Source organism: Eumetopias jubatus, unplaced genomic scaffold (genome assembly GCF_037043125.1).
Source record: "Eumetopias jubatus isolate StellerSeaLion01/CBP00866 unplaced genomic scaffold, mEumJub1_p1.0 scaffold_17, whole genome shotgun sequence".
In the NCBI taxonomy this organism is placed as follows: domain Eukaryota; kingdom Metazoa; phylum Chordata; class Mammalia; order Carnivora; family Otariidae; genus Eumetopias; species Eumetopias jubatus.
In genome coordinates, this window is record NW_028274823.1 from 20,229,731 (window position 1) to 20,250,464 (window position 20,734).

At 36.2% G+C, this 20,734-nt stretch overlaps 1 protein-coding gene across 1 annotated transcript in view; it reads right to left on the reverse strand.

Moving 5' to 3' along the window:
* Window positions 1–5,117: 5,117 nt before the first annotated feature.
* The window catches only part of SMC3 (structural maintenance of chromosomes 3), a 37,446-nt gene continuing 21,829 nt past the window's right edge, over window positions 5,118–20,734 (reverse strand). The window contains exons 14-29 of the mRNA XM_088019807.1: window positions 20,445–20,548; window positions 19,651–19,750; window positions 19,069–19,229; window positions 18,586–18,727; window positions 16,052–16,202; window positions 13,551–13,703; window positions 11,754–11,905; window positions 10,830–10,988; window positions 9,965–10,072; window positions 9,011–9,119; window positions 8,224–8,471; window positions 7,925–8,137; window positions 7,391–7,582; window positions 7,062–7,239; window positions 6,116–6,222; window positions 5,118–5,509 (exon numbers count right to left, since the gene is read on the reverse strand). Of these exons, the coding sequence (XP_087875933.1) occupies window positions 5,438–5,509; window positions 6,116–6,222; window positions 7,062–7,239; window positions 7,391–7,582; window positions 7,925–8,137; window positions 8,224–8,471; window positions 9,011–9,119; window positions 9,965–10,072; window positions 10,830–10,988; window positions 11,754–11,905; window positions 13,551–13,703; window positions 16,052–16,202; window positions 18,586–18,727; window positions 19,069–19,229; window positions 19,651–19,750; window positions 20,445–20,548 (2,349 nt within the window). The 3' untranslated portion in view covers window positions 5,118–5,437. The remainder of the gene's footprint in view (window positions 5,510–6,115; window positions 6,223–7,061; window positions 7,240–7,390; window positions 7,583–7,924; window positions 8,138–8,223; window positions 8,472–9,010; window positions 9,120–9,964; window positions 10,073–10,829; window positions 10,989–11,753; window positions 11,906–13,550; window positions 13,704–16,051; window positions 16,203–18,585; window positions 18,728–19,068; window positions 19,230–19,650; window positions 19,751–20,444; window positions 20,549–20,734) is intronic.

Genomic DNA, 20,734 nt, shown 5'->3' on the forward strand with positions numbered 1-20,734 from the left:
GGTGGAAGATTTATGGAGCAAGACTGGCAGCCAGGAGTAATCCAGTCCCCCTAGGACATTAAGTGAGACAAATGATCAGACTCCACCTAAATACGTGACGTCTAAAGAAAAAGGGAGGAGGGTATGGGGGGAAAGGCTGAAGAAAACAAAAGAAGGTAGTGACTCACCCTTAAAATCTGTTAACACTAACACAGAGGATCAATCAGCACTGTACAAATATGACACATCTTCATTTTCATAGTTAAGTAGGGGGAACAAAGTACTCAGGGATTGGAAAACTGGCTCTTGCTAGGAAGGTCAGCTGTGTGTGCTCAGCTCACTTAAGTCATCTGGGGTTCTACTTACCCGGGTGTTAACCTGGGCTTCAAATTTCCTCATCTATAAAAGTATTAGACTAAAAATTTAAAAATCTTGTATCTTTAGATCTAAATATATCCTATGTGCAGGGTCCTGATATTTTTAATTTAGAGAGTGTTGACCAAAAAAAGCTGTATTTAAGAGCAAATGCTTTACAAAATCTTGAGCTCCTGCTATACTTTTCCTCCTAGAAATGTAACTGAATTAATCTACTTTATTGAAAATTAATGTGACGAAAACAAAGGCCATAACATTCCTAGAAATTTCTGGAAATAGATTCCATTGTTTATCACAGAGGAAAAGAGCGAGCTACCTGTTTCTCCCAAAAGTATGAAACCTAGGGAACAAGGCTTTCACTACTGCTTAATCTTCACACAGAAGAGAATTTCTACCTAATTACATATAATTAAAAGCAAAGGAAAAATCCTCAAGTAGGGAGGGAAAAACCTCCCTATTTTCTAGGTATTGGATTAACACTGTGCTGTCACCAATTTTAACTGCATTAATATGCATCTGTTTTCTATTTACTCTTCCCCTGCTTAACATAGCAGATACAACATAAATATGCAAACTTGGGTTAGTGTTTCAGGATAAGGATTTAGGCCTGAGTAAAAGGTAAAGAGAAAGAATGAATACTAATTCCTAAAACTGTTAGAATCCTTAAGACAGAACATACTTTCTGCACCTCTATGGGAGGATCCCAGCAATGCAATGCTGCTCCTTGTTTAAGGAGACCATCTGCTGGGTGACAGCAGAATCCTAACACTGTTCTCTTTTCCTCAACCCTGGTATTCTCCCTTTGTGGGAAGCTGAATGAAAGTGCTAGTCCTCTATCCAGAGGTTGAGGGAAACTCCTTTAAGAATTAACCAAATGATTTGTTACTATTTTTTGTTTCAAGTTCTTACTTAAATTACAGTTAGTTAACATATAGTGTAATACTAGAAGAATTAACCAAATGCTTTTAAAGAGTTGCTATTGCCTCGTTTAAAAAAACAAAGAAAAAAAGAAATCCAAAACTCATCTTTCACCTTTTATATACTTCTAAGACACTATTCAGAGTAAACGATTTCTATAAATTGCATCTTTTTAAAGATTTTATTTATTCATTTGATAAAGAGAGAGAGCAGCAGAGGGAGAGAGAAGCAGACTCCCCACCAAGCAGGGAGCCCAATACGGGACTCGATCCCAGGACCCCAGGGTCATGACCTGAGCTGAAGGCAGACACCCAACTGACTGAGCCACTCACATGCCCCAAATTGCATCATTTTCAAAAACTGGTACTTTCCATTTTTCTATTCATTAGAATTAACAATTTCTATTCATTAGAATTAATAATCTTATGTCATCACTATGATATAGCAAAGAATATGGGGTTTTTTGTTTTTTAAGTAGGCTCCACACCCAGCATGGAGCTCAATGCGGGGCTTGAACTCACAACCCTGAGATCAAGACCTGAGCTGAGCTCAAGAGTCAGGCGCTTAACCGACTGAACCACTCAAGCACCCCAAAAATATGGGTTTTAACATTTACATTCTATGTTTCATTATTTAGGTGCTTATTGCTACAAACTCACTGGAGTTTCATTATATGGATATTCACGAGATGCTTAAGAACATTATTAAGTTCTAGAATGATGCTATGCATGTAACATCCCTTGCCAAAATCCGTATTATGGAGGTTGGTCGTAACAAAGCAAAGCAATCTATCATACACTATACACCAGACATTTCAACCTCTATACATAGTGACTCATAATGAGTATCTTTGGGGAGATGCTTAAGAAACATTTTAGGAATACTAGAAAGAAACTATGCTTACAGAACCCTCTGAATGGGGACCTACATACAATATTTCTTATACCAAATTCTGTCAGGGAAGATCAATTATATATGTATTTGTAAATATACACATTTTTAAAAGATTTATTTGAGAGAGCATACACATGCACAGGGGAGAGGAGCGGAGAAGGGAGGGAGAGAGAGCATCTCAAGCAGACTCTCTACTGAGTGTGGAGCATGACACAGGGCTCCATCTCACGACCCTGAGATTAGGACCTGAGCCAAAATCAAGTCATACACTTAGAGGCACCTAGGTGGCTCAGTCGTTGGGCGTCTGCCTTCGGCTCAGGTCATGATCCCAGGGTCCTGGGATCGAGCCCTGCATTGGGCTCCCTGCTCTGTGGGAAGCCTGCTTCTCCCTCTCCCACTCCCCCGCTTGTGTTCCCTCTTTCGCTGTCTCTCTCAATGTCAAATAAAATAAAATCTTTAAAAAAAGTCATACGCTTAACTGACTAAACCACCCAGGAGGCCCTGGGAAGATCGATCATATTATAGCAAAACTAGAGCATAAACAATGTACTTAACATTTAAACTCTACAGATTTAACTAGTCAAAATGAAAGTGAATATACATTTTTAATTTAAATTCACAAAACTTCCCTTATTTTAAAAATGCCTCTTTAGGCATTTCTGGCTCCCACTAGCGGAATAGCTCCTAACAAACCAACCCTCCTGTTACCTAAACAACTATAAATTCTAGGAAGAGAAATCAGCAAGGAAAAAAAAAGATATATATTTTGAAAAGGAAGAAATAAAACAGTCTCTATGGGGTGCCTGGACGGCTGTTAGTTCAGCATCTGCCTTCAGCTCAGGTCATGATCTCAGGGTCCTGGGATGGAGCCCCTAACTTTATTTTTTTTTAAATGTTATCTTTCAGGGGCGCCTGGGTGTCTCAGTTGTTGGGCGTCTGCCTTCGGCTCAGGTCATGATCCCAGGGTCCTGGGATCGAGCACCGCGTCAGGTTCCCTGCTCTGCGAGAGGCCTGCTTCTCCCTCTCCCACTCCCCCTGCTTGTGTTCCCTCTCTCGCTGTGTCTCTGTCAAATAAATAAAATCTTTTAAAAAATAGATAAAAATGTTATCTTTCAAAAGACACCATTTGGAAAGCAAAAAGACAATTCACAGGCTGGGAGAAAATATTTGCAAGTTATACCTGATAAGGGACTTGTATCCAGAATATTTAAGAACTCTTACAAATTCTGTTATTTATATTCTTTTTTTTTTTAAGATTTTATTTATTTGACAGAGAGAAAGAGAATGCACAAGCCGGCAGAGCGGCAGGCAGAGGGAGAGGGAAAAGTAGACTCCCCACGGAGTGGAGAGCCTGACATGGCGCTTAACCAACTAAGCCACCCAGGCACCCCTGTTATTTATATTCGATAATAAGTAACAGAATCTTAAAATGTGCAAAAAATATGAATAAGCATCTCACCAAAGAAGATACACAAGTGACCAATAAGTACATAAAAAGATGCTTAACATCATTAGTTAACAGGCAAATGCAAACTAAGATCATGAGATACCAATTCACATTCACAAGAATGGCTATGATAATAAAAAATAACAAGTGTTGGTGAGGATATGGAAAAACCATAACCCTCATATATTACTGGTGGAGATCTAAAATGGTGCAACTCCTTTGGGAAAGTTTGGCAGTTCCTGGGGTGCCTGGCTGGCTCAGTCACAAGAGCATGAGAGACTCTTGATCTTGCAGTCATGAGTTTGAGCCCCATGTTGGGTGTAGAGATTACTTAAATAAACTTTAAAAAAAAAATTAAAGAAAAAAAAAAAGTTTGGCAGTCCTGAAAATGTGAAAAAGTTACCATATGACCAACAATTCCAATCCAAGAAAAATGACAACACATATCCACACAGAAACTTGTTCATGAACGTTCATAGCAGTGTTATTTATAATACTCAAAAGTGAGAACAAGCCAAGTGTCCAACTAATGGTTGGATAAACAAACCACAGTATATATTCCGACAATGGGATATCACTCAGCAATAAAAAAGAATGAATTATGGATATGTGCTACAACATGGATGGGCCTTAAAAACATGCTGAGACAAGTCAGTCACAAAAGGCCCCACACTGTAAGATTGTATTTATATGAAATGTCCAGAACAGGCAAATCCACAGTATGAGACACAAACTAGATTTATAGCTGCCAAGGGATAAGGGAGGCGGGAGATACAGAGGGAGTGCTAATAGGTACAGGGTTTCTTTTTGGAGTAATGAAAATATTCTAAAATTAGACTGTAGAGATGATTTCACAATTCTGTGTATATACTAAAAAAGTACTGAACTGCATAATTTTAACAGGTGGATATTATGGTCTATGAATTAAATTCTCAATAAAGTGATTTAATAAACATAATAAACAAACAAAGACCTCATCTGAGGGGGGAAAAAAGTTTCAACAATAAAGTTTTCCAAACTTTTAATCAGAAAAACAAGGAAACTTTATGACTCAATTTTTTGGCTTAGTGTTCTTAGCTACTCTTAAAACTATCTTCCTAAATTCTAGTAAATACACTGCTCTCTTAAAATTAAAACTACTTTTAAAGAACGATTACAATGAGTTAAAGCCAGGGTTCTAATCCTTAGCAACGGTCATAATTACCTGGGGGAACTTAAGAACTAGCAACAACCAGAACCCCACTCCATAAAGATTTTGATTCAACTGGTCTAGGGAAAAATACACCAGCAGTTTAAAGCTCCCCCCATGGATTTAAGCACGCAGCCAGGACTGGGAATCGTGGATGTATTTCAAAAGAATATGAAGCCACGTTTAAAGAATCTTTTTAGGTAAAGGCAGACCTTTTCTTAGGCAAAACAAAAAGCAGATTATTTAAGAAAACTTTGTTTCTAATCATACAACTATAAATAAAAAGCCACATAAAATACTAAATTAGTCATAAACCAATTATTTAATTGAAGCTATAAAAAAAGGCATTATAATTGATAAAATAATTAGGAAAGAATATTTAGCATGTTTCAAAAGATTTAAAACAGGAGGACACTTTACAAAAAGTTGTGTGGGAAATAAAATTCTTAAACTATAAGTAGAAATGTAACATTACAGAGTATCTTATAAAATACAATGACAGAAATATAAAAAGACTATGTATGCTCTAAGTCTGAAAACTATTAGTAGTGACTACATATTTAAATGTACAGTTCCTGGGTATGAGATTCATATTACTATACACAACTTCCAAACCAGTGGACAATATTTTCCGTTTAACCATGAGTAGTATCATCTTCTACAAAGTCTTTGGCCATCTCTGCTGTGATCACGTCAATATGACTAACCTGAAGAAAAAAATGTTAAAAACTGTGTTAAACCTTAAAAAAATATCAGTGTTCTCACTGTTCAGAGTAATATTTTAAAAATATGGCCAATCACCTATAAATTTTACATATCAAGTCAAATGAGTCTAAAACACTGATGGATAAGACCTTTATAATGTTGTTTGTTGAAAGCATGAGTTTAAAAAATATTCTGCATTTTAGAACTCTGAAGATCTGGGTAAGTACTAATGTCTAAATATCAAACCATGTTTTTTTAGTTTTTATTATTTTGCTATTTCAAAGAATCTTAAGGCTGAAGACATCAGGAAGAGATGTATGGCCCAGCCAAATAGAAATAACCGTATGGAACTGTTAAAGACTGTGCACTAAATAGACCAGACAGGAAGATATTGTCTCTTAATGACAATGAAAATAAAACCAATGCAACGAATGCCACAAAAAAACTAAACTTCACAGGCATTTGAAAGTTTTGTTTTTTTTTTCTTTACAAATTCATAAGATAAGCAACAAATTTCTAAGTTTTCCTTTATGATTTAAGTAACATAAAACAAAAATTTGACAAATACAATACAAACTTAAACTCGATGTAAAAAAAATTTTTTTTACCTTATTTCTAAACTTTACACCATAGAATTTGTCAGCTGACTCAAGCAGTTCAGGCCTAAAAGTAGTTGTAATAAATTGTGCATGTACAGCAAGTTCCATAATCATATCTATAAAAAGAAATAGTAATTTAATAAAACCATTTTCTGAGGAGATCTGAACATTTAAAAAGCAACTATCTTCACTTACCTAAAATTCAAAACAGCCTGTGACTTTATTTTTCATGCATATATGCAAAATTACCAACTTACTCTCTTATATTAGGGATAGACCTTTTACCCAGTATCTTAAAGTTACAGAATATGAAGTAGCGGCTACTTATAACACAGCATTAAAATTGTCAGAGCAAAACAACTTTTCTCACACACAAAACAAGAACAACCCTCCCCTGCTATGCACATCCCCAAAGATCTTTTGAATTTACTAAAGATCAAATATAGATTCTTTATTTATTTTTAAAGATTTTATTTATTTGAGAGAGAGAGCATGAGTAGTGGGGAGAGGCAGAGGGAGAAGCAGGCTCCCCGCTGAGCAGGGAACCCCACTCAGGGCTTGATCCCAGGACTCTGGGATCATGACCTGAGCCGAAGGCAGATGCTTAACTGACTGAGCCACGCATGCATCCCCAAATATAGATTCTTTAAATACAGAATCAACATTTAATGTCAGGGGCTATTCAACCATTGAGAAAAACAAGTTTTAAAAAGAGAGACTTCTGTGTAAAAGTTTAACTGAAGGATTTTCAATTGACAAACACATCGACCTCTCACAGAATTAAACTTTGTAGTCTAATGCTAAATTCTAAAAAACTTACTAAAAGAAATTTTATTTACAGAATATACACCCTGTCTAGTCCCCCCAAATATCTTAGGCAACAAGAATTCACTACCAAAGAGGCAAGTTATCATTTTTAAGCAAGTTCTCATTGTTAAATACAAACCCAAACTACCTGACACAGCCTTTCTGTGCTGGGCATCCAGAGCCTGGTCAATCTCATCAAACAGGTAAAAAGGAGCTGGGTCACATTTCTGAATAGCAAAAATCAGAGCAAGAGCTACCAAGGATTTCTGTCCACCAGAAAGCTGTTGCATTTCTCTCATTTCACCCTGTTTTCCTGTAAATGACACCTAAGAGAACATTTAACTGAGTTAATACCCAAAAGGGGTAGAATCACCATCACCTCTTAAATCACATACAATGCACCAATTTAATATGTAAAATATTCTACAAATGCCACTACGGTAATACTGGGGAAAATTGGATATAAAGGTATTTTACCCTAATTCCAACTCCAGTGAACTGGTCAACTGATGGGACACTGCTTTGTGACCCAGAACCCCTCTCACTTTCACCACTTCCTTCTCCTTCATCCTGAGACTGACTGCCCTCCACATCTCCTTTCTTCATCACCAAAGTAGCTTTGCCACCAGGTACCAACTTCTGGAATACTTCACTGAAGTTCTTGGATACCTTTAAAAAGAATGAATGAACGAACAAATGAATAAATTACACGGTGATTCAAATATAAATTCTGCTTAGGTGGCATTGCACATATTATTTCTTAAGGCAAAGACAAATATTTAAAAGCAATCACAAATATTTTAACCAGAGCAACAGACTGAATCCTTTTAAGAGCTGTGTAGGATATTCTAATTAGTGTGTTAGAAAACTATATGCTGGATTTGTTCACTTGTATTAGATCCAACTATCAGTGGGGAAAAAAACTTAAAAACCTTTACAAAGTGAGTAATAAACTGAGTAACAGCCAAAGCTTTTGTCTTGTGTATGCATTAAATACAAACAGAAACCTACCTGCTTGAAAGTTAACTGAATAGCTTCATATTTTCGAAGTTCAAGTACATTCATCAGTTCCATGATTGATTTGTACCCCCTATCCAACTCTTCTTGTCGTTTTATTAACTTTTCTTTCTGCTCAGAGAAATTTACAAACTGATCTAAAGCTTTTTTGTTAACATGGCTGTACTTCTTCAATTCTGTGTTGCACTGTTCAAGTTTTCGAAACAACTACAAAGAGAAAAATAAATGTATAACTAAATTCACATGAAGAGAAATTTGCATTAAGATTTCAAATTTAAAACTACACAATTTACCTGTTTGAGGCTCAGTGTCTGGTACTTTTCAAATGCTTCCTGGGGAAGTGATCCAAGTTCTCGAATTTTCTTCATACACTCTTCTTTCTTCTTCAGTAGCATGCCTTGTCGATTTGTCATCTTTTCTAGTTCTTTAGTATCATGATTTATAGCATCCATGTGTTCTTTTTCCATATTTTTCCAGCGTTCCATACTCTTCTGAAGCTCCTTAATTCCAGCTTCTGTTTTATCAATGGAATTGTCCAAATCTAAAATACGGGGGAAAAAACAAATTAAGCCATAATGCCTATTTTAAAGCTAGAGTACTAGTTGAAGATTTTAATGGCCAAGTAGATCAAAATAAATAGGTTTTAGGTTTTTTCTCTTTGTTTAAATTGTACTGTGTAAAACCATGAAACATTTAATTCAGGACAAAAATAGGAGTGTACATTAGTCAAGTATATATTTCTCTTTATTAAATGTTTATAAAAAATTTAAAAAATTTTCTTCTTAGCAACTAGGTGATAAGAAACTTAATTCAGCTATTTCACACTTTTGGAAACAAAATTAGTAATTATGGTCTCTCATAAAATTGTCACAAACATTTCAACAAAACAAAGGTTACTATTTATAATCAACCCACTAAACTACATTCATCATAAATTATTTATGGTGATGGAAAACACAAAATCGTTAGTGCATGCTTTTGCCTATTTGGGTATTTCATTTTGTAGTAAACAATTTTATCAAATAAATAAGTTAACTTTTAACAAAATACAAAAAAAATTTTTACTAAATAAAACTTCACCTTCTGATCGTGCCATAGTATCTTTTACTCTTTTATTGATTGCTTCAAGTTCTGAGGTTGTAGCAGTGAGAACAGTACCCCCTTCTGTCTCTCTCAGTTCATTAAGTTCCTGCAAGATAAAAGAAACTTAAGATAACATTAAACCACAGAATATGAATTTTGTTAGTTTCAAAATATTACATCAACAGTTTCCAATAGCTGTTACTTTTTTTGCATTAATATATAAAAATTTAATCATCCAATTGTTGATATACATTTGTATGGTTTTTAGTTTTTGACTATTATAAATAATGCTATGAATATTCTTGTTTTTTTAATCAACCTCAATGAAGTATAATTTACAACTAATAAAATGAGCCAATTTTAAGTACAGAGCTCAGTGAGCTGTGATAATGTATACACCCACATAACTACCACTACAATGAAGATACAGTTTTTCATTAAACCAAGAAGTTCCCTTGTGCCTCTCTATAATCAGTTCCCTCTACTCATGGCCCCAGAAAACTATCATTCAGCTTTCTATTGCTATAGATTACTTTTCCCAATAGCTGTTATTTTGAATAAACATTCAAGAGAGAAAGTACACTCTGTATAATTGCAAATATTTAAAGTATCCATTAAAGGGGAAAAAAAGGTAACGATATAATAACTAAAAAATTTCTCAGCGACTGACATACTGAGAAAACATGAGTTACTAACACTGAGTACCTAGAATTGGCCAGGATAATCATACAACACAGGTTTTACTGTTATGCTCAGTTTTCACAAGAGGAAACTGAGGCTTAGGAATAATACATTACTTGCACAAGATCGTACACTAGATGGCAGTGCCAGAACTCCAACTCAGGGTATGTGCTTTCTGTCCCCAAAGCCCATGCTGTCTATCAAAGCCACTCGTGTTTAAGTTCTTTCAAAAGGTTATAGTCATCAACAAACGCACAAAAAAGAACATACCTGTTCTACTTGGTCCAAGCGTTTCCTCAAATTCTCATTTAGGTATGTCTCTACTCGAGTAATGATACCTTCTAATTTAATTCTTTCATTCAGCAACTGTCTGTTTTCCTAAAAGACAAGAAAATTATTTGTCTACATAGGCATGCACATTTCACACAGGAATGCCTTTAATCTGTCCTCTCCATTACTTGTGTTCAAAGGACCTGCAATAGAAAGCCCTATATTTTCTTCATTTTCTGTCTTACCTATTCAGAATGCTAAGTTTGTGTGCTTGATTCTTTTTATAAGACATGCCGCCAAAAATATTTACCTATTTTTCATTTTTTGGACTTAGTATTTACGTCTCTGTAATACAAAAATCAAATGTTTAACCAAGGGGTGTCTGGGTGGCTCAGTCCATTTAGCATCCAACTCTTGATTTTGGCTTGTGTCATGATCTCAGGGTCCTGGGACTGAGACCCAGGTCAGGCTCTATGCTCGGCATGGAGTCTGCTTGACCCTCTCACCCTGGCTCCTCCCCCCACTCATGCTCTAATAAATAAAATCTTTAAAAAAAAGTTTAATCAAAAACAGTATTAATTATATAAAGGTAGAATGATCAAAAGAGACAGCAAAGCTAACAAGCTCAATCTTACTAGTAATAAAAGTGCATTAAAGAAGATGAAGAAAATGAAGACTTCTTGTATAATCCTAACATACCCAGAATGGTGTAGAAAAACTTACTTACTCTTACAGATATGAGAAGTTCAAGTCTCATTTTTCTATTTTCTCAAAGTTCCCTTCTTTTGCATTCCCTTAGTAGCAAGAAACTTTTTACAACAGTCAATTATAAATGAAAATTTATACTTATATAAATTGTACTTGCCTGCTGAAGTTGACGAATTTCATCATTCAGGGCATCTACTCTCTTCTGATCTTCCAGACTAAGTTGTGAAAGCAAATCAGTTCCCAGTTCTGCTTTCAACGATTCTCTGGTGGACTCCATAGCATGCAAACTTGCCTCCAAACTTTGTAAGCTACGTTGCTATGTGACAGATCATCCATTTATTAATAAACGTGTTAGTCACTGTATTACTTACTAATAGTGAAAAATTGAGAACAATCTATTTGATATTAAAGTGAACTGAATCATATCAACTCAAGTAACTATTAGGTATCCACTTAATTTGATAATTAGAACTAAGTAGCAGTAAGAAAAATACTTATGATACAATACTATCAGGGCATGTGGGACCAATCATATTCCATGACTGAATCATATAAAAATCTTCTTACATATTAAATATTAGTAAGAACAAAAAGAGAAGACTGCTAGAACGTGTTAGGGTGGTATAGTTGGGCAATTAAAAACTATTGTTTTAGTACTACTGATGAACTAAACAGTTTTTGTTAAAGCTTATGAGACTAATGTATTACTTGTAATTTAGCAATAATAGTTCGGCTTCTACCTGTTTAACAGAATTTGGATAAAATATTTAAACAACTCCATAAAAAGTGCTTAACAGACAAAAATGATTACTAACAAATTAATGATCATCAGAAAATACTATTATGCTATAGCTCAAAATGCCTACTTGTTCACTGAAGCTGGACAATCTGAATGTGGACTACAAAATGAGACTTTGGTTACCCATGGGTGTAAGTACAGTATAGATAGGGGAAGTCCAAAAGTATAGGTCTACAAAAAATGGAACATATAAACTCCAGATAATAACCTATGTAACATACGGTCCATCCCAATTCTAAATAATTAAAATAGATCTGTAACAAAAGGGACATACTTACGAACCTTTGGCATAAAGGTTTTCTCTGACTGCTGCCTCTTCTCTTTTAACATCTTCATTTCTGATAATATGCTATCTCGAGATGCTTTAAATTTCCTTTGCTGGGTCTCTATCTGCTGCATTTGGTTCATCAACTGATCAATTTCATTATTAATCCATATACAAGGCTAAGGAAAATTCTCTCTAGTTCTTTTAAAAACATGTGTATCCCCTCCCTTCCTTTTCTTTACCTCCAAATAAAAGTTATTTCCTGAAATTTATGGACCATAACAACGCTAAATTAAATACTACACTGTGCTATATCATAAAGAAGCTTAAAACATTTTACCCCACCATTTCTCTCAAAATAACATATATTTTACTTAAAGCTATATAAAAACAAAAATTCTTGGGAAACCCTAAGAGAATCTGAATGAGGTATATATTTTTTTGTATCTTTTCAAGAAATATTTACTGTGTAATCTATTATGCTTAAAGCACTATAGAAGGTAGTTATGTATGAAGAGGAGGTCTTGTCCAATGTAGCAAAATAATACCACCTAGCTGGATTATTAAATACAGGAAGGTAGTTGATGTATGCTGTCAATATCCTTTTTCTTAGTGTTTCCCAATGTTTTCTTTGCGCCAACATCTTGCCAAATTTGGGCAGTTCTAAATATGCTCTGCAGACCCCTGCAAAATCAAAACTAACATGTTTATTTACCTTTTGCTCTGTGCTGCTGCTTGCACTGATGGCACAGAAGCTATAAACCCACTTAAAAAAAAAATTTGCCACTTTCAATTAAGAATATCCCAGGGGTGCCTGAGTGGCTCAGTCGGTTAAGTATCTGCCTTTGGCTCAGGTCACAATCCTGTGGTCCTGGGATCGAGCCCCACGTCAGGCTCCTTGCTCAGGAGGGAGCCTGTTTTTCCCTCTCCCTCTCCTCCCCTGTTCCTGCTCTCTAGCTCACTATCTCCAAAAAAAAAAAAAAAAAAAAAAAATCATTAAGAATATTCCAACGACTCAGTAAAAATGGTTTTTCTTGATGCTTGAGTACCTATTAGGTAATCTTGGCACCCAATGTGGGGCTTAAACTCATGACCCAGAAATCAAGAGTTGGATGCTCTACCGACTGAGCATGGTAGGTACCCCCCTCAAGTATCTACATTTTTTAAATTGTGTGATGTAATTCAAAGTATACATAAAACACTTTTGCCTTATACCAAAGTACTGGGGTTAATTTAAGAAAATGCAGAGGTACAATGCTTCTGTTGTGAGCTAAACTAGCCACTCTTCATGGAACACCAGTTTTATTTGAAAGAAGTGAAAGTACTATGTTTACTAAGACTTGGATTTTGACAGCCTTTCTCCACTAACACTACATCTGCACCAAATGACCTTGAAATAGAAATCTAATGCACATTTTCAACCCCTATGTTTAACTTCTATGCAGTATGTGGCATTAGAGGCCCCCAACCCTTCTTCGAAACACTAACCTCGTTTTCTTTCTACAATTCTGACCAATCCTCCTCAGTTTCCTCTATAACTTTAAATTTTAGTGCACCTCAGGTTCTTTGCTCTCAGAAATAGACTGACTCACTGCTATCAGTTTTAAATATTAACAGCTAAGGAAAGAATCAATGTTACAAGAGTTTTTTCCTTGTCTTCAGAAGTTAACTTTTGACAATATAAGCTCCCATGCTTCAATAAAAGCCAAATGTGGAATTTTTTCCCCACTGTATGAGAAAACACACTTAACAAGTAAAAGATTACATATTTCAACCCAAACAGTCCTCCACCGTAGCACAAGACAAAAAGATATTTTCAATATTTCTGCGCAGGTTTTCATTGAGCTTTGCTTCAAGCTCACCTAGTTCTTCTTCTGCTTTTCTAACATCTTTTTGCAATTCAAGTCTAGACTTCCTTGTGTCATAATAACCTCCGGTTAGAGCACCCCGATGACTAACTTGGTCACCTATAAACAAAGCACAAGGAAGGTAGAAATTCTGTGTAACAATTTCTTTATTCAGTGATAAATTGATTTATAATCAAACAACTAATTTAAAGGCTTTACCTATTTAATGAGAATTTAAAAGGATTTAAGCCACTATGAAAAACTTTTGCTTTCCAACTGTTAAAATTTGCATTAAAAAAAGGTGCCTTCTAGGTGAACCTGAACATCTGCCAGAAAGGAAGGAAGTGCTAAAGACCAAGAGGGACAGATCAAGAGGACACAGGACTTGGGAGTTTGGAATTCCACTGGCTGTATTTGGGAAAATGTGAACATCAACAATAATAATGGCAAGTCTTCAGAAGTTTTTTGAATGCTTTTAAAAGCATAGAGATAGGGGTGCCTGGGTGGCTCAGTTGGTTAAGCATCTGATTCTTGATTGAAGCTCAGGTCATGATCTCAGGGTGTTAAGACTGAGCCCTGTATCAGGCTCTGCACTGAGCATGGAGCCTGCTTGAGTCTCTCTCTCTTCTCTCTCCCCACCCCTGCTAGCTCTCTTTCTCTTAAAAAAAAAAAAAAAAATACAGAAGCCTTGAAAGAATTTAAGAATCACCATTTGGAAACCCCCAGTGTATTGAGTCAAATCACTGGTAAAAAAATTGTTGGGGTGGGGTGCTTGGGTGGATCAGATGGTTAAGTGTCTGCCTTCATCTCAGATCACCATCCCAGAGTCCTGGGATCAAACCCCACATTGGGCTCCTGGCTCAGCGGGGAGTCTGCTTCTCCCTCTCCCTCTGTCTCTCCCCTGCTCATGCTCCCTCTAGCTGTCTCAAATGAATAAAAATCTTAAAAAAAAAAAAAAGTTGTTGGGGAACCTGATATTCATGTTTTCTTAAAGGATAGTCCCACATATCACTTATTAATTCCGAAGAGGAAAGGGCACCTTTACAACTGAGAGATTGCTACTGGTCAAACTTAGCATCACTAACAGTGGGACACATTGTGTGATGCAGTAAGAATATACATCACTCATGCCAAGAATGTTTAAACTAAATCTCACGATGAGGAAGCAGGAGGACAAATCCAGAAAATGGGACATTCTATGAGAAAGTCAATTTCCTGAGGGTGGGAAAGAACAGGAGCTGTCCTATATTGAAAGAATCCAAAGAGAGGACATTGCATGCATCCCTGATCAGATCCTGGACATAAAATTATTTTGGGACAACTGGGAAAATTTTAATGTACTTTTTAAATGATATTACTGGGTTATGTTAAATTACTTAGGTGTAACAATGATACCTGGGGCTTAGGAGAGTGTCCTTACTTTTATGAGATATACATGCTTAACTTTTAGAAATAAAGCATAATAATTTTTATAACTTATTCTCAGAGGTAGTTCAAAACAGCAAAAAAAAAATATCTATAAAGATAAAGCTGGGGGTGTGTGTTACCTTCTTTCATCAATAAATAAATTATAAAGAAAAGGAAAAAATTGAAAAATGAAAGGTGAACTTATATACCAGAGGTTCTTAACCTAGACTCCATGGATAAAATTCAGGATATCCATGACTTAGGTAGGAAAAAAAATTTACATCTTTATTTTTATTTTTTTTTAAGATTTTATTTATTTATTCATGAGAGACAGAGGGAGAGAGAGAGGGAGAGAAGGAGAGATAGAGAAGCAGAGGGAGAAGCAGGCTCCCAAGGAGCAGGGAGCCGGATGCAGGACTCGATCCCAGGACCCTGGGATCATGACCTGAGCCGAAGGCAGACGCTTAACCATCTGAGCCACCCAGGCGCCCTACATCTTTATTTTTATACTACAAAATGAAATTTAGCAATGCCTTCTGTTATAACAAATAAGAATCACAGTGGTATTATCAGTACTTGTAACTTTGTTACCAAGAGAAATAACAGCTATTTTCTATCAGATTATATTTGTTGCAAATCTCAAAATATTGTTTACATGTATCAGTACTTCCAAGTTTTATTTATTAGACGCACTGCTAAATCTTGTTTTTGAATACTTTTAAGAATAAATTATGTCATATTTGAAAAAATATTGTGATTACCATGTCAGTATGATTGGTTTCGTGATCCAAAGCATTTTATTTTATGCACTTAAAAATATTTTGAGAAAGGGCTCATAGGCTTTACCAAAGAGCCAAAGGAGTCCACAGTGCAAAAAACGTTAAGAATCCCTACTACAGATCAAATGATTATACTTAAGAGACATCAACTAAATATGAAGTGTGGATCCTGTCTGGACTCAAACCATTTAAAAATGATAAAAAACTGGACATGAATTTTGAAATACTCTTAAAACTAAAATGGAATTTATCTGTTCAAAGCTAAGAATTACTATTACAAACCTTCCAGGGTAATGCAGTCCATAGTAAAAGCACGGGCTAGCTGGGTTGAAACTTCCATGCTACGACAAATAAGTGTTTTCCCAAACACATGTTTGAAAGCTTTGTCAAATCTGGGATTGTACCTCAATTTACTTATCATAGGAATCGCATCCTAAAAATGAATATTTTGTCAGGATAGAGATCACAACACAGTTAATTAAAACATGCTAGCAAAATTATGAATTACATCTTTATGAAATATAAACACAAATGCCTTCATTTTATTCTGAAGAAGTTAGAAAAATCACTCTACTGAAATATCCTGGAAATTACATTCATGTAATCATCCAAGTTTTCAAGAGCAGAGAAAAATAACAGAGTTTAGTGGCTCTGGAGTCAGCTCAAGTTCAAATCCTAGTTCTGACACTCATCAGATGTATGCTCTGGACAAGCTGCTTAACTTCTTCATTTAATAGTTATTCATCTACAGAACTGCAGTAGCAGCACTTTCCTGATAAAGTTGTTAAGACTAGACTAGACCAGACAAACTAATAATATGTGAAACACACAGGATAGCATCTCTCACACAGAGGGGCTATAGGGGCACCTGGGGGGCTCAGTCAGTTGAGCGTCTGACTTTTGATTTTGGATGAGGTCACGATCTCAGGGTTGTGAGATCAAGCCCCATGTAGGGTTCCAGGCTAGGCATGGAGCCTGCTTAAGATTCTCTCTCCCCCTCCCTTCCTCTCCCTCCACCTCCCACCTTCTTGCTCCCCCTGCTGGCTTGCGCTCTAAAAAAACAAAACAAAAACAAACAAACAAAAAAAAACGGCTAAAAAAATGTACACTAATACTATTTCCTCAAAATGTTTTCATTTTGTTATATATATGTTTTAGGTATTCAGGAAAATATTTTTTATATAAAATTTTCCCTTTTTACATTCTTCCAAACTATTAGGAAAGGATTTTTCTAATTTTCAAATTAGGAAATATAACCTAAAACAGTGCAATAAATATGTTAAGCTTAAATTAATAATTACAAAGAGAACACCAATATAACTACCACGGAGGACAAGAAATAAAACACTGCTGACACTAAGAAGTGTGCCCTTTTCCTAATCACATTACCTGTTGGAGATGACCACTATCATAACTTTTGTGATAACCATTTCCTTCTACTTCTTTCAAATTCTATCATCTAAGTTTAGTTTTATGTGTTTATTTATAAGATTTTATTTATTTGGGGAGAGTGGTGAGGGGCAGAGGGAGGAGAGAGAGAATCTCAAGCAGACTCCCTGCTAAGTGTGGAGCCTGGTCTCAGCCGATGTGGGGCTCGGTCTCAGGACTATGAGGATCATGACCTGAGCTGAAATCAAGAGTAAGACGCTTAACCAACTGAGCCACCCAGGTGCCCCTGTCTGTGTGTTTAAAGGGAACCATACCACATGCATTCTTCTTCTTTTTTTTTTAAGATTTATTTATTTATTTGAGAGAGAGCACGAGAGGGAAGAGAGTCAGAGGGAGAAGCAGACTCCCTGCTGAGCAGGGAGCCCGATGTGGGACTCGATCCCGGGACTCCAGGATCATGACCTGAGCGGAAGGCAGTCGCTTAACCAACTGAGCCACCCAGGTGCCCCACTACATGCATTCTTGAGTCTTGTTTCATTCACAGCATCACATCTGTGATTACATTTTCCTCCCCAAAACTTAAAGGATAATTTATAGATTTAAAGAAGAAAAAGGTAGACCCTTTAAAGCAGCTTTTAAGACTCTCACTGTACCAGGAGCACCTGGGTGGCTCAGTTGGTTAAGGATCGCCTTCGGCTTAGGTCATGATCCAGGGGTCCTGGGATCAAGCCCCGCGTAGGGTTCCCTGCTCACGGGGGTAGTCTGTGTCTCCTTCTCCCTTTGCCCCTCCTCCCTCTCATGCTAATAAATAAATAAAATCCTAAAAAAAAAAAAAAAGGATTCTCACTGTTCCACTTAAATTGTTACCATTATCATAGAGTTTCAGCTTTAACCTCAGACTAGGAGAGTAAAATAGTTCCTAATACCATCAACATTCTGAAACTAAATGCCTCAAAGCAATTACATTTTTCTCAAGAACACTGAGGAATATTCTCAATCCATTTAAAGTATACCAGCAAGTAACAAAAGCAACATTGTTTTCAGGGCCTGTTATCTTACTAAACATTTTTATTTAATTTATAAGCCATTTAAAAAGTATATTCAAAAAACTTAAAAAATATTTACTTCAAATGACAGTTCCTCAGGGATTTCTTCTCCTTAATTTTGTCACCCTGGGATAATCTCTCAGAGTAGCCTGTACTTACGTATTTTAACAGTTTACACATTTGCAGTGATTTGTTTCATGTGTTGCCTGTGCCCTATCTCCCTTCCCATCCCTACCCAGTAGTGACCATGCTGTAACAGAAGCATGTTTATCTCACAGACCAGTGAATCCTAACGTACAGTGCCTGTGCACTAGCATGTGCTAACCACAAGAAGAAATAACTTACTGAAAGAAAGATAGACCTTCACACACACCAACTCACATTGGTTTCAGGATAGGCAGTATCCCTGACATCTAACTTGTTAAGAGGAAGAAAAGTGACCTCTCCAGGAAGATTCATTTTATTAAACTCCATCAAAATCTTTGTGCTGACTTCATCTGAATCAACAATATGATAAAATAACCTGCATGTAAACAAAACAAGACACATCTTTATTGCTAGACTTTAAAGTGCTATAAACATTTAGGCAAACAATTTACTTTTTTTTCTATGCAAACCAATTTGTACTGGGGTAGGGTGGGAGGGAAACTACTTAGAAAATTCCAATGAGGAGGAGAGGAAGCCCCAAAAGGGATAGTTTTAGCTTCTACAGTTAGGAATACTTAACATGTACATCTTTAAAAAATTAAATAAGCAACTAGGATAAAAGAAGGTAATGGGAGACAGATTACACTAAAATTCCAAAAAGCTGCTTCTTATTCCTTCTTTCCTTCAAAAATTCAAAATATCAAACAAAAACTTTACCTGTTGCCAGCAGTGACTTCCACGCATGTGTAGAAAGCAGGCTCACATTCGAAGTTATTCATCACAATGCCGTGATAGCCATTTTGAACATGCTGGTTTATTCCTTTCCTACGAAAGTGGTCCAGGACTTTGTTTATGCTGTCTATTCCATTTAAAATTGCCTGTTAAATTGTCAGAAGTGAAAAATATTAAAATAATATTTCCAGTGGCACTCCTGCTGGTAAGAAACAAATCCATTACTTTATACATTAAAAAATACTTCAGAGATTAAACTAAATACCCTCCCCAATGCCACATCACCCCCTTGAAAAATGCCAACTACATGAAACATTTTATTATGGGTTCTGTTCTGACACTAACATTAAAAATGAGACTCTTCATCTGAAAATCAAAAGTGTTATCATTAATGCATGGGTTGTAGTAAGGCTGCTTAAACACGACCCATCATTTCAAATTTAGAGGACAAGTGATTTACACTCTTATTTATCACCTGAAACCAAGGACTTAGAGCTTGAAAACTAACAAATTCTTGTGTAATAATTGGCTCAATGTAAACTGAAGTAATAAAAAGAACCTGCTCACCTTTCCTGTTGCTGCTCTAAGAAGTTGCTGTTTCTTTTCAAGATCTTCTCTTTTAGCAGCAAGTGCTTGCTGTTCTGCATTCTCCTCTCTCCACAAGTAACTAATCAATAAAAATTAGACTGTCTTTAATTTTAAAAGCATTAAGATGCACCAACAGTATATAAATTAGGGTAAAATACTGAAAAAAGTATAAAATTTGAATAGTTCATTTACAACTTTTTAAGATTTTTAAAAAGATTTTATTTGAGAGAGCGAGCAAGCATGCGCACAACTTGGCAGGGGGTGGGTGAAGCAGACCTCCCTGCTGAGCAGGAAGCCCAGCTTGGGGCTCGATCCCAGCACACTGGGATCACGACTTGAGCCAAAGGCAAACGCTTAACTGACTGAGCCATCCAGGAGCCCCAAGAGTTTTTTCAAGTAATTTCTACACCCAAAGTGGGGCTTGAACTCACAACCCCAAGATCAAGAGTTGCATATGCTCCACCAACTGAGCCAGCCAGGTACCCCTAGCTCATTTATAGCTTAAAGACCATTTAACAGCCAGTAATTAGTGTTACTCAAAAAAATTAAGGCATCGGGGCACTTGGTGGCTCAGTCATTAAGCATCTGCCTTTGGCTCAGGTCATGATCCCAGGGTGCTGGGATCGAGCCCCACATCGGGCTTCCTGCTCCACGGGAAGCCTGCTTCTCCCTCTCCCACTCCCCCTGCTTGTGTTACCTCTCTATGTCTCTCTCTGTCAAATAAATAAATCTTAAAAAAAAAAAAATTAAGGCATATTTTAGTCTATACTAACTTTCTTTCACTTTGTAATTCATCTTTCTTATTTTTTACTTCGTAGTATTTTCTGTCCAGTTCTTCTACTCGAGCTTTGACTTCATTAAGATCCTGATCCAGTTTCTATGGAAATAAAAATAATTTAAACTTAAAATCCAATTTCAGGCAAACTAGTCCATAGTGAGAGCGAGATCAGTAGTTGCTAGGGGAAGAAGGAAGGGGAAACATTTTGGGGTGATGAACAGGCTTGTTATCTTAAGTGTGGTCATGATTTCACAGATGCAAAACTTATCAACTTATCAAAGATAC